At 44.0% G+C, this 14,030-nt stretch overlaps 1 protein-coding gene across 3 annotated transcripts in view; it reads right to left on the bottom strand.

Moving 5' to 3' along the window:
* WDR47 (WD repeat domain 47) overlaps positions 1–14,030 on the bottom strand; it is a 47,775-nt gene that overhangs the window by 9,886 nt on the left and 23,859 nt on the right. For all 3 annotated transcript variants that reach the window (XM_063135345.1, XM_063135337.1, XM_063135355.1), the window contains exons 6-10: positions 12,710–12,836; positions 3,667–3,845; positions 3,085–3,315; positions 2,698–2,773; positions 539–696 (exon numbers count right to left, since the gene is read on the bottom strand). In XM_063135345.1, the coding sequence (XP_062991415.1) occupies positions 539–696; positions 2,698–2,773; positions 3,085–3,315; positions 3,667–3,845; positions 12,710–12,836 (771 nt within the window). The remainder of the gene's footprint in view (positions 1–538; positions 697–2,697; positions 2,774–3,084; positions 3,316–3,666; positions 3,846–12,709; positions 12,837–14,030) is intronic.

Below are 14,030 nucleotides of genomic sequence, written 5' to 3'. Positions count from 1 at the left end.
TTTTTAAAAAAACCTTTCAGTGCAACAGATCTATGTTTGCTGAGCAAAAAACATATAAAAGGGGACAAGGGGGGATTTTATTTCACAGTGTTTTTCCTCCAAAACTTATAACTTCTAAGGTAATGACACAACAGAAATCGATACTTTCAGTGTAGTACAGGTACTAAAATAATGCTAATTTTGAATTCTGTGTAAACGCACTGTCTGCCCGAAACCTAGGAAATACATTAATAAAAATGCAGTGAGGACACTGTGTCTTCTATAATGTCAGTCTTTCAGTTTGCTAACAAAAGGGGGAAATATGCACCAGTGACATTTTATTAATAATGTGAAGTTATTTAGAGTATCCCTATTCATGCAAAATATTTTGGCTAATATCTTTGTGGAGCTGTGGATCAACAATAAATCCCTGAAAGGTTAAAAATTAAAAAGAAAAAATGAGCAACTGAAAAGCACAGAGCAGAAATGAATATAAATGTCAAATATCAAATGTTGAGACGCAAACTGTACCAACACGTGATCGATAAATTACTCTTACCTTGAGTCTGGGAGCTCTGGATAGGCACACACTCTCAAAGTTTTGGAATTTGAGCCAACAGCATACAGAGTACCACTCGGGTGAAAAGCCACAGCTCTGACAGCTTGTGTATCTTCTAGGGTATTGACACAAATGAATTGCTTTTTTGATTTGTCATCCTGTTGTGCCAAAAGTTACAATACAAGTGACTATTTCTCCATAGTTTTGCACATTTTCAAGAATGCCATACATAAAATTCTATTCCTACTATGAAAACATTGCGTATTCTGTCAACGTAACGATTATGAAAGCTGACAGTAGATGTGCAAGAAGAATATAAAAGTTCCTTGCTGGATTGTAATACTCACACTGAATAAAGCTGTTATGCTGCATGTTAAGCAGGCTTATCATAAATGGAAGCTTTTTAAATCTCGTGCCAAAATATTTATTATAAGATCCTGCTAAGAGATAGGAGCTCAGAACTGTTATCCAAGTGCCTTCCCGTGTCTCCAACACACTACACAATGCAATGTCACCCCCAAACAATATTGATATTGTAGTGTAGTGGTTAGAGTGTTGGACTGGGACTCAGCCATGAAGCCCACTGTGTGACTTTGGTCCATTCACTGACTCTCAGCCTAATCTACCTCACTGAGTTGTTGTGAGGATAAAATGGAGAAGAGAAGGAGTATATAAGCTGCTTTGGGATCCTTGCCAGAGGGGAAAAGATGGGATATAAATGTAATAAGAAGTAAATAAATAATACGTTGGTGGTGGTGAAACACACTACAACTAGGATTCTAGAAAACCTAGGGTAAGTGTACACCATCAGTGTGTGGATGTTTTGGTTTGTGTTTTTTGAATATGTACGATATTTGTATTGTGCCACAAGGTGTCACTACAGAACACCACCAATTGAAAAAATACAAATATTATAAGCAATACCAGTTTGGGATTTTTCTGGGCTTTAAAAAATAAAATAAAACAACACTGTCCTTCATGTGTGCTACACTTGCATTAGCCCCAATTCCGCAGCACATAGCATGATGCTATAGTTTGTATACTTATATGAGAGGATCTGAAGTGTGATGCTTGAAATAAGCATGAGGACAATCAAATTCTATTCACCTGGTTCACACATAACAGCAAATTGTGGGTTAATTAATCCACGATTTGCTATAAATAAATGGGAGTGAGCGAGTGCACTGCCTTCTCCATGCTCCTCACTTCCACTTTTAATCAACAACCTTTGGCCAGGTTGCAGATTGTAAGCAGAACCTGTGAACCTGGGCCTAATCCACTCCAAACAGGATATAGCACTATGAAAGCGGTATGAAAGTGGTATATGGTCTGTGTCAATGGGGCCCAACAGTTGTCAGTGCACTTCAATACCGCTATAAAGCAGTAGTGTGGCTCCTGCCTTTTATATACTGCTTTCATAGTGCAATATCCTGCTTGGTGTGGATTAGCCCCTGGAGTGCTGGGTGACTTAGGGGCTAAACAACCCAGCGGTTAACCAAAGAATAAGCCATAGGTTAATTGCTGGGTTGTTTAGGGGCTAAACAACCCAGCACTCTAGGGGCATGGCTAGATGGGGCAATATCCCGGGGATCGTCCCTGTGCGTCCACATGACGCACAGGGCACCCTTGGAGCAGTGAGGGATGATCTCTTCCTTGTCCCGGGATATCACCCTACCCTTTTATTTAGATTTTTCCCGCGGTCTTGGGATAATCCTGAGACCGCGGAACATGTGGCCTGCCGTCGTGGTTTTGTCCTGGCTCCTCACGAGTAAACATGAGGACCTGGGACCCTCATCAGAGTGGGGGTAGCAAGAGGCTTTTTGTTTTTTTAAAAAACCTCACATTTTGTGCAGGAGAGCTCCTGCGCTCTTCTCTGATTTTTTAAAAAACAAAATGGCGGGCGTGACGTCCTCTTCCTCCTGGGATGTCGCACACCATGTGTAGATGAGGGGGACGATCCCGTGATCACAAAATCGCGAGATCATACCCCTCCACCCCCCTCATCTAGACATGCACATCATGCTCACAATCCACGACCCTACCAATTGTAGGTTGTTGATTAAAAGCGGAAATGAGGAGCATTCCAGAGGCCACAATTTGCCATTACAGGCAGGATTGAGCCCCAGTTTTTTGTAATGTAAGGTGCTGTGAAGTCCTACCTCATCAACTCTTGTTCTTGTTAGATTCCCTGTAGAATCTTCATGTTGCGCCTGAATGGCAGCATGCTCTGGTATTCTGTATTAATACACAAAATTAAATCCAGCACAATAAGATAAAGCAGTCTTTTCTCCTTTTCACATCTGTATAAAATGTGAATATGATCTATCTTGAAACCACACAAAGGAAAAAGCAACAGAAGGAGGGATCTCAACAGATGATAGGGGAAAGTTTATTAAAATTAGCCTAACATTTTGGGTATAACACCACTCTTTTCTTTTTTCTTTTAGAGGCAACCCTCCTATCAGGGGCTGCACATCAAATTGATTTACATATTCATCTTTGTTAGGAAACATCATTGACTGGTATGAAAATGTCCAAGTACTTACATTTGATTTCCATGGACAGGTGACGCTTCAAGAGAGGGCATTTGATTAGAGGAGCCATTTTTTTGAGGTGTGCTTGTATTAATATTTGCATTTTCGTTCGCTATTCTCTGACTAGAATCTGGAGGAATGGATACATTTCCTTTGCTCCCATTACAATGCTGGCTCAGTGTCTGCACATCGTTTCCCAGACTGTCCATACCCATGTTTAACTCCCCCAGCTTCTGGATAGACCTGCAGGATAATAATATTAAAAAACAACAACACTAGAGTTATGAAAGCATATACTCATTCATAGCACCCTGGCTGTATTTAGTTATTCAGACAAATTAACATACATCTCTGTTTATACAGAGGACAAAATGAAGCGCTTTCACCTGCTGTCAATGAATAAAATAAAGCTTAGAAAATTAAAGAAGTTCAATATAACTAAATTATACTGAAAATTATAATCCCTTTAAAATGTTTCTTTATAGTGACAGTCACTATTTACTTCAAAATAAATGCATTGAAACTAGAGTAAGAGCAGGATTGTAGCCTTTAACAAAAGAGAGGCTTACAACCACAAATTGATCAAACCCCAACCTGTTAAGAAACTGCTCTGTAAGATTCTGTTGTGCATCTGAGCCATCCTCTTGGTTTACACCTCCTTCCAATAACATTTGCTGATACAGTTGTCGCTGTTGCTCCTTCTGTTCTAAGTGCTGCTGGTACCGTAAACGCTGTCTGTAATATTCCTGAAATTGTTCTGTTGAATCACGAAGCTAAACAAGATTGGACATAATTAAATATTGTAATAGCTTTAACACATCATAGTTAGTCATTACACTTCTTTATCTGTCAACACAACCCAAATTTATATTACAGAGGGAGAAAAAACAACAACTGTTTCTTTTTGTATGTGTGTAATGTGACTTTAAATGTTTATTGATATTTTCATCTGGAAACACACAGATACTAGTAGGCTTGCTTAAGACGTGTCAAAGATATAATTTAACATAAAGGCCTGGAAAATCCATAACTTAGATTACAGAACAGAACATTTTGCTTCAAATGGAAATCTCCTACAATTAGACAAAAAAACCAAAACCAATTTCTACATTCATTAATACCATGTTATGCATTCACTTGCCAGGTCAAAAAAGAAATACTTGTGGTGGTCAAGGTTATCGCATATATTAAGAATTAACCGGTTACTTGCAGTAGATCCTATTGTGATTTGAGTGGGAAGAAATATGCCTGAATGCTGGCAAAAAATGCAGGTTGCTTACCTGTAACTGTAGTTCTTCGAGTGGTCATCTATGCATTCACACATATGGGCTTTGCGCCTGCGCAGAGACCAGACCGGAACCTTCTATAGCTGAGTGGAACGTTTTTGGCGGGAACCCCTCCCCCACGCTACCGTGCATGTCCATGGGGTTCCCGCCCTTACCTCAGTTTACAGGAGTCCGACATTGTGCCCCCATAAACATGAGTGTAAATAAAATAAAGTACATTCCACATATAACTGTGTCATTTATAAGTCTCACACCACCAAGTGGGGATGGTGGGTGGGTTGTGTGAATGCATAGATGACCACTCGAAGAACTACAGTTACAGGTAAGCAACCTGCATTTCTTCTTCGTGGTCTCTATGCATCACACATATGGGCGAGTAGCAAGCTGACATATATTTGGAGGTGGGTTGGTGCATCATCTGAAGATCTCCGAGAGCACTGTCCTTCAAATGAGCAGTCCTGCCTCGCATGGGTGCCCAAACTGTAGTGCCTAACAAACGTGGATGGAGTGGACCACGTTGCAGCTCTACAAACTTCTGTCAAAGGAACACCTCTGCCGAAAGCCACAGATGTTGCGACGGCTCTGGTAGAATGAGCTGTCACAGGTTTCACCAGCTCTAGTTTAGAGATAGAGTAGGCAAGTTCAATTGTCTCTACAATCCAGCGTGACAGACGCCGGCATGAAACAGGGAGTCCCTTATAAGGCTCCCCATAACAAATAAACAATTGCTTTGTTGTTGTTTTTGTTGTTGTTGTTGTTGTTTTTTGTTAAAATCCCTGTCCTAGCCTTGTAAAAGGCAAGAGTTCTCCTTACATCAAGTGTATGTAAAGCAGACTCTACAGGTGATGTAGGATTCGGAAAGAAAGCTGGTAGAGTGATATATTGGGACAGATGAAAAGTTGACACTACCTTAGGCAAGAAGGCAGGGTCTGTGCGTAACACAACCTTATCTTTGTGAAAGATAGTGTAAGGAGCAACTATCTTGAGAGCTCTAAGCTCACTTGCACGTCTAGCAAAAGTGATGGCTACTACAAAGACAGTATTGAATGTTAGAAGCCTAAGGTCAGATAAGGCCATGGGCTCGAAGGGCTTCTTTGTCAATGCCTGTAACACCACTAATAGGCTCCATGGTGGAACGATACTCTTTACTGTCGGTACCATATTTTTAAGCCCTTTTAAAAATCTCCTCGATGTTGAATGCACAAAAGGTGTAAAACCCAATCATGCCTCGATGAAAGACGTAATAGCTGCTAAGTGAACTCTGATGGAAGTGAGTTCGAGTCCCTGCTGATAAAGTGTCAGTAGGTATTTGAGGATTAACGCTAAAGGGCAAGATTCAGGTGCTTGATCGTTTTCCAAGGCAAAAGTTTGAAATCTTTGCCACTTTGCCGCATAAGATTTTCTTGCTGAAGGCTTTAGTGATGCCAAAAATATATGGTCTACAGATAAATCTTTGATACGAGAGGAGGAGTGGATGATATCCTCCATGCCATCATCTTGAGGGTCGACGGGTTTGCGTGTCGAACCCTGCCCTGGTGTCGAGACAACAGTGTCGGTATCGGCGGGAATCTGATGTAATTCCCGTCCGACAGTCGAAGGGCGTGGAGAACCACGTCTGTCGAGGCCACCACGGTGTGATAAGGATGCAGTCCGACCTGTCCGACTGGATTTTGGCCAGCACCTTCGTCAACAGTGGAAAACAGAGGAAAGATGTAAAGAAGATTTCCTTTCCAGGTTCTGGTGAAAGCATCTCCTAGCGAGTGCTTTCCTCTTCCTGCTCTGCTGCAGAACCTGGAACAAGCTGCGTTTTCTTCGGTAGCGAAGACATCGACAGCAGGGAGGCTCCAGTACCGAAAGAGAACGCCTCTTACTTCGGTATCGAGCTCCCATTCGTGGTCGACGTGGAAAGACCTGCTGAGGGCGTCCGCGATGACGTTTTCATTGCCCGCTACATGGGTCACCGTCAGGTGAGTATTTCTCTTTATGCACCAGTTCCAAATCCTGAGTGCCGATCGATTCAGAGGATGAGACTTTGTCCCACCTTGTCTGTTGATGTACGCCACTACTGTGGTGTTGTCTGTTGCGATCAGGACGATTCAGCCCTCGATCAATTGTGAAAAAGTTCTTATTGCATTCTCCACCGCTAGCAGTTCTAGGTGGTAGATATGATGTTCCCTCTGGGAAAGAGGCCAACGGCCCTAAGTTGTGAGGGAGTCGCAGTGTGCTCCCCATCCGATCAACGATGCATCCGTCGTGATCGTTACCGAAGGAGTGTTTCGAAGATCGAAAGTTCTTAAAACCCAGGCTTGCAATATTCTCATTCTAAGTCTTGCAAACCTGATGACTGCATCAAGCCTAATAGCCTCTGAATTGTCCATGCCGAAACCTTTCGGCGGCTCTCAGTAGCGATGGATAAATCTTGAAGGGTGCTCACTCTAGTCGAGGGCAGGTATGCTCTCCCATCTCGAGACGATAGGGTTACCCCTATAAAGTCGAGCTTCTGATGTGGGGTCAAGATGGATTTCTCCTCGTTGACCCACAAACCCAACAAGTCCAACAGGTTGAGGGTGGTTGAAATGTCGTTCTGGAGCGTGCAACTGCTGTCCGCTACCAGAAGCCAATCGTCCAAGTGTAGGAGCTGCAGAATAAAAGTAACCGTTGTCATACGGAACTTCCTTGGAATGATGAATTTGTTTAACTGCTTTAAGTCCATGATCGGCCGAAGACCTCATATTTCTTCGGGACCGTGAAGTAGCACGAGAAAAAACCCTGGTTGAGTTCCTCTGCGGGTACGGGAGAGATGGCTCTCTTCGATAGCAGAGGTCTGTACCTCCGGAAGCAGAGGAAGGGATGGCGCCGTTACTTTCACCCCCGAAGAAGGAGGAAGGACATCGAGCTCGATGGCATACCCCGAGTTGATGATAGTGAGCACGCAGGAGTCTGATGTTATTGACTGCCATTGATGGTAATGGGGAAAGGGAGGTGGACGTGGGACAAAGAAGTCAAACTCGCTGCTTCTTGGTGAAGTCAGGCTGACGCTTGTCTTGTTGAAATGTAGACTGATATGGCCGCTTACTCTGGAGTTGTTGTTGTTGCTGCCTCTGTTGGCTTTGATAGTAGGGCCGCTGCTGTTGTTGTTGAGCAGGCGGTCTTGTTCACCGTCTCAGCTTGTATTGGGCAGGCTGAGCAGAGAAACTTATTTTCTTGGCTATTGTGCAAGCCTTGTATATAGAGTCCAAGGTCTTGTCCGTCTTGCTATTAAACAAGCCCTCGCCATCGTAAGGCATGTTCTCAATCCTGGCTTTGGTGTCATGAGCCAGATTAGCGGAACGGAGCCAAGCATGTCTCCTCAAGGACACGGGTCCCATCATCGACTTGGAATGGCAGTCAACTTGGTGTCGCGCTGTCGACACTTGCTGCCTGGCTATGGCTGAAGCTTCACTTTGGAAGACTCATGCCCGCTCTTTTTTGTCCTCTGGGAGATGTTCACATAGTGATCCTATTTTCTCCCAGAGGAAGAGCTGATATCGTGCCATGGTAGCCTCGTAGGCTGATGCCCAAAGAAGCAGAGGAGTAAATCCTCCGGCCCGTAAGGTCCAACTTTCTGCCCTCTCTGTCCACGGGTGCAGAATGTGCCTTCTGTGAGCGGCCTTGAGCCGACTCCCTACGATCGAATTAGGTTTGGGATGTTGGACCAGAAACTGTACATTTTCTTCTTAGACTCGATAGAGGGTCTCTAGCCTTTACGATGTGGCTTGAGTCATAGCCGGTGTTTTCCAAAATAATTGAGCCATTTGCTTTAAAGCATGTGGTGCTGGATCACCAGTCCTAATGCCTGAGGCATTCTAAGCATATGGTCAGAAGATCTGACCATATCGTCGGAAGGGGAAGAAGGGTCGTTGTCATGAACCTCATCTTATGGTGAAGGCATCGATGGAGTAGCCGACAACCCCAATTCAGAATCCGATGAATAATTTTCTTCAGGCAAGGATACTGTAACCACCTGGAGGTCTACATGCTCCGTCGGTATCGTGGTAACCGCGGCAGTCGATGCCGATGGCTGTGTACGGTGTCGAGGCGTCGACACCGTGGACATTGGTGGGCGGGCGGTGGAGGCAGCGGTAGATGATGCAACGAAGGGTGCGCATAATACTCTTCTTGAGGGTACTGGTGGTCACCCTGGAAGTGGGCGATATCGATCCCATTCATAGTCGCCACATACTGATTGGGGATAAGAGTATTGAGAAGCTCCTTCCCATTGACGCCTTGGAATGTGCCTTGGTGAAGGCGGTAGAGGGATTAGTCCCTGAACCTCTCACGGCCTGGTAGGCTCTCGGAAAGAGGCCGCTGAAACCGAATCCCGCAACTCACCCTCCGATAGACTGGGAGGGTGTGTCGGTACCGTAGCCATCGGTAGCGGCTGGAATCTCGATACCGAGGGAGGCCTCGGTATCGAAGCGGTCGGTATGGCAGGAGGAGTAGAGTGACTCCTAGCCGGTTCCGCCGCTCCATTTCCGAAGAAAATTTGGGAGTCCGGGCCTTTTTTGGAGATTTTCCTGGCCGCGGAACTCACTAGTGACCGTCCAGGCGTTAGGGGTATCTGAGCCCTATTAGCCGCTCTGGAATATTCAGGCACCTCAGTGCAACGGTCATCAACGGACTTACTGGCTGCCGTTTTGTCGATCGTCGAAGATTGGGAGTCCGGGCCTTTTTGGAGATTTTCCTGGCCGCGGAACTCACCAGTGACCGTCCAGGCGTTAGGGGTATCTGAGCCCTATTAGCCGCTCTGGAATATTCAGGCACCTCAGTGCAACGGTCATCAACGGACTTACTGGCTGCCGTTTTGTCGATCGTCGAAGATTGGGAGTCCGGGCCTTTTTGGAGATTTTCCTGGCCACGTAACTCACCAGTGACCGTCCAGGCGTTAGGGGTATCTGAGCCCTATTAGCCGCTCTGGAATATTCAGGCACCTCAGTGCAACGGTCATCAACGGACTTACTGGCTGCCGTTTTGTCGATCGTCGAAGATTGGGAGTCCGGGCCTTTTTGGAGATTTTCCTGGCCGCGGAACTCACCAGTGACCGTCCAGGCGTTAGGGGTATCTGAGCCCTATTAGCCGCTCTGGAATTCTCAGGCACCTCAGTGCAACGGTCATCAACGGTCTTACTGGCTGCCGTTTTGTCGGTAACGGACTTACTGACTGCCGTTTTATCCATAGTAGGAGCCTCCGTGGCTCTGAGAGCTTTTTCCCCCCAAGATGGAGGGAAGTCGTCAGCTCTGCTTTTCCTCGTTTGTTTTGTAAACGACATGCAATGATGGCAGGCCTCAACGATATGGCCTTAGCACAAACAAAGGACAAAGAGGGAGTGTCCGTCAATAGGTGGAAGCTTGGCCCCACACTTCACACACTTCGTAAACGGGGCTTCAGCTGCCATACAGGCCTCACGCGACCGAAGTCGCTGAGGAAAAATATCTACAATATTTTTTTATTTTTTTATTTTTTAAATAAGAAAAGTAGTAAGAAGAGTCTTAGAAAAAGATCGAAAAACGAAGAAGATCGTAAAAGAGAAAATAAAGTTAATAAGAAAAACGCTAGAGGTTCGGTTAAACAGGTCTGTGCACAATGGCGGACGAAGAAGAACTGAGGTAAGGGCGGGAACCCCATGGACATGCACGGTAGCGTGGGGGAGGGGTTCCCGCCAAAAACGTTCCACTCAGCTATAGAAGGTTCCGGTCTGGTCTCTGCGCAGGCGCAAAGCCCATATGTGTGATGCATAGAGACCACGAAGAAGAACAATGCAGCCTCACTGAGCATACCAAGAACACTCATTGTCATTTATCCTTTCCCAGATTTTTGGCAGGACAGCTTATACGCCATAGTCACAACTTGTCTCATGCTGATCTGGGAAAAGGCAATCCTCAACCAACGCCATTGTATAAATTAAAAATAAAATTAAACCAACAACAACAGCAAGTGCTTGCAGCACAGAGAAAGAGGACTGGTCTCCTTCGTATGTCTTCAATTCTGGACATTCTGGTGAGCTTGGGAAGGAGAATCAGGGCAAGCCAAAGAGATAGGGTTCTTTCTTTCTTTTTTTAATGGCAAGGGGAAATAAAAGAGATTCTGGGTGCCATCCTATGCATATTTAGTCAGAAAAACACCTTGCAACTGGCTGGGGGATGCTGAGAGTTGTGGATCTTTGTTCAGTCTAAACATGAATAGGATTACAACCTCAGGGTCAAGTGTTCGTTTAGGTTATTTAAGGGTTTCTTCACATTGGTAGACAACTGCCCTAGACTGAATGTGAATCCCACCAGACTGATTGAGATGCTGCTGGACTAAAAGCAAAAAAACAGCACTGATCTGTCAAGGCTCACTTCGCTGCTAAGTAAAGGGAAGAGCAGGAACTAGTTGCTCCCACAACAACAATCACAGCGATCATTATTTGAGCTGGAACATGAAGAGACTTTCCCACACCTCACTTGCTGCCTCAGCTGAGGAATAAAAAAAAAGTCTGTGACATTTGCGGGACGATACCATTGCTCCTCACACTCCCTGAAAAGTACCATTTTAGAGGAGGGGAAGCTGTCTTTCTCTTATCTGTGTTTTCCAGTGGGCTATTTGTGCAGGACCTCATGGAAGCATACGGTATTTGTGTGCATTTCTATTCATCTGAGAGTGAACTGGAGGACCTTCAACTGGATTGTGCATCTCTCTTTCCCGCTCTGCTGCCCATTTAGGGTATTTCTACATGAAACTTTTAATTCACACCTTTAGTGATCAACTTGATTCCTGCATTGAGCAGGGGGTTGGACTCGATGGCCTTATAGGCCCCTTCCAATTCTACTATTCTATGATTCTATGAACTTCAGGCACGCTTGGATGAAGCTGATTTTCTACATCTATTTCAATCCAGCATTAGGCCTGGTTTTGGGACAGTAACTTCCTTTGTTGCCCTGTGGAATGACCTTTGCCAAGAGAAAGAGACACCATAGAGGGAGTGCAATCCTGCTGGTTCTCTTGTAACTCTCAGTGGCTGTCTGAAAAGGGGCACTGTTTTACAGTGGCACTATTCCTACTTAGATGGCTGTTTTCAGAATATGGTGCTGTGCCGGTGGATTACTGCTTTGTTCTGTGACAATAATGTCATGGGATTCCATAGGGATCAGTTTTATCCCCCATGCTGTTTAACATCTACATGAAACTGCTGGGGGAGGTTATCTGGTGGCATAGGCTGATGTGATTTCCATATGCAAATGGCACACAGCTTTACCTTTCCTTTGCACCAAATCCAAGTGATGCAGTGGATGTTTTGAATTGGTGCCTGACCAGGGTAATGGACTTGATAAGGGGCAAATTAGGACAGAAGTATTGTGAGTGGATGATTTGTCTGCCCAGTTCAGTGATGTTCAAACAGTTTTGAAGGGGATGCACTCCTTCTGAAGGGTTCAGTATGCAGTCTGGAGGTGCTCCTGGATCCATCACTGTCCCTTGAGTCACATATGGCCTTGGTGCCTAGGAACGCCTTTTATCAGCTTAGGCTGATATACCAGCTGCAACCGTACCTGGACAGAGATAGCCCAGCAACAATCTCTATCATCACTTCTCTGTTAACCTCTCACAGATTACTGCAATGCATTGTACGTTGGGCTATCTTTGAAAAAGGTTCAGAAACTTCAGCCAGTCCAAAATACAACTGCTAGGCTACTAACTAGGACTGGTCAATATGATCATGTGACACCAGTGCTTCATCACCTTCACTGGCTTCCAGTCTGTTTCTGGGCCCTATTCAAAGCATTTGTGTTGATCTTTAAAGCTTCAAGTGGTTTTTGTGCCACAGGATATAAAGGAATATTTTCTTCCATATGTACCTGCTTGGACCATCTTTGGAAGTCCTCCTCTGAGTGCCTCTGCCGAAAGAACTTTGGCAGGTGGCCATAAGAGAGGAGGCCTTGTCAGTTCTGCTGTCCTGTTTATGGAATGCCCTCCCATAAGAGGCTCACTTGGCATCCACACTGTTATCTTTTGGGGGCCAGACATTTGTCCCAAGCATTTTAGTTTACTGATTGTTTTTCAACTGTTTTAAGCCTGTTTTATTGTGTGAGTCATCCTGAGAAATAAATACATTCATAAATACTTCTATATAAAATTATAAATATATTTGGTTTCAAAAGAATCAAAATGTGGAAAGCACACTGCGTAGCAAGGACATTTACTAAAGAAAAATAAGCTCCAAAATGACCATGTTGCACAGGAGTTCCCATTATAGGAGACAGTCTGTTATATTCATTAATCAAAGCATGAAAATTCAAAGGCCCTCATTATTTGGAAGCCAAAAAAAAGCCCATTACCTCATTTTTTTCTTGCTTGGCTGATCCTTGAGCCTGTGTTCCATTTGCTGGCTCTTTTTCTGGAACTGAGTTCTGGCACACAGTCTCATTGCCAAATGAGTGCTGAGAATCCACAGGAGTGTCACATCTTTCACGGATATAGGGAACCAGAAAAAGGTGCTTTAAGTTTTTAATGTTAAACATTTTCATAATGTTTATAGTTAGTGTTTAATAAATAAATTAATTCCATTTGGACAAGTCCAGAAAATATGATAGATATCTGCTCTTCTCAAACCATACCACCAACTCTTACCATGCAGTACAAAATATATTCTAATCAGTATCAGGGGGATCAAGTACCACCTGCAAATCATTTTATACACATTTTCTTTAAAATCCCTACAGATCATCACTTAAGGTACATACGTCCAAATCCATTTCCATGTTTCTAATAGAATCCTCCTAGAAAAGTCCTCTTTCCATTTAATCTCATACTGGTCCACTTCATTTTAGCAATCATTTTATATAATCTACTCAATAACCCCCTAAACATGTTAGAGCATATCAGAATTTCAAACTGTGGGCAGCCTCTCAAATATTTGTACAGCAATTTGTTGAAAATATGCCATACCAGCAAATACTGAAGAAAGGGGAGACCCGCTTGCTGCATTTCCTGCGTAACTGGATGGTACATTTTCATTGCCCCAGCCCTCAATAATTTCCTAAGTTCTTTTAGCCCAGCTTCTAAACCTAATTAATTAGTTTAGGCAACTACAAAAATCACACTTAAAAGTGCAAATCAAAATGCCAAAGCTACAAAGCTTTTACTGAGTTATTCTAAACCTGTAATTTAAAGCCAACATCTAACCCTAAAAACCCAAACCTGTGAATCTTTACTCAGAACTAAGTCCCACTGTCCTTACTGAGCTTATTCCCAAGTAAGTGCACATAGAATTGCAGCTTCATAGCCATGGCAGGTCCATTTATTTGCAAGGTTGTTTTTAGTCAGGTACAAGAAGACAAAAGAAGTGCTGAACAACTTCCCCCCTTTATTTTCATCATTTCCCCCTATTACTTAGAATTCACAGTTTCCACTTTCAACCCACCCTGTCCTCAGCTCTTGACGTATTTGCCCTGATCTCCCATTGAACAATTTGCCCCTCTAATCTCCAGCCCTGACTCAGCCTCTCAATTTGGTATCATCCTTCAATGCCACCGAACAACTCAAGGAAAGCAATGTGTAGAAGATTTGGATTGGGTTGATGTTCCTATTATCAGCCTTAATACCCATGACCAATTTTGTACTGACCTTGTGTGAGTGACATCTCTAAAATGCCTAATT

Source organism: Elgaria multicarinata, chromosome 1 (genome assembly GCF_023053635.1).
Source record: "Elgaria multicarinata webbii isolate HBS135686 ecotype San Diego chromosome 1, rElgMul1.1.pri, whole genome shotgun sequence".
NCBI classification, from domain to species: domain Eukaryota; kingdom Metazoa; phylum Chordata; class Lepidosauria; order Squamata; family Anguidae; genus Elgaria; species Elgaria multicarinata.
This window is presented reverse-complemented; position numbering and strand designations above follow the sequence as displayed.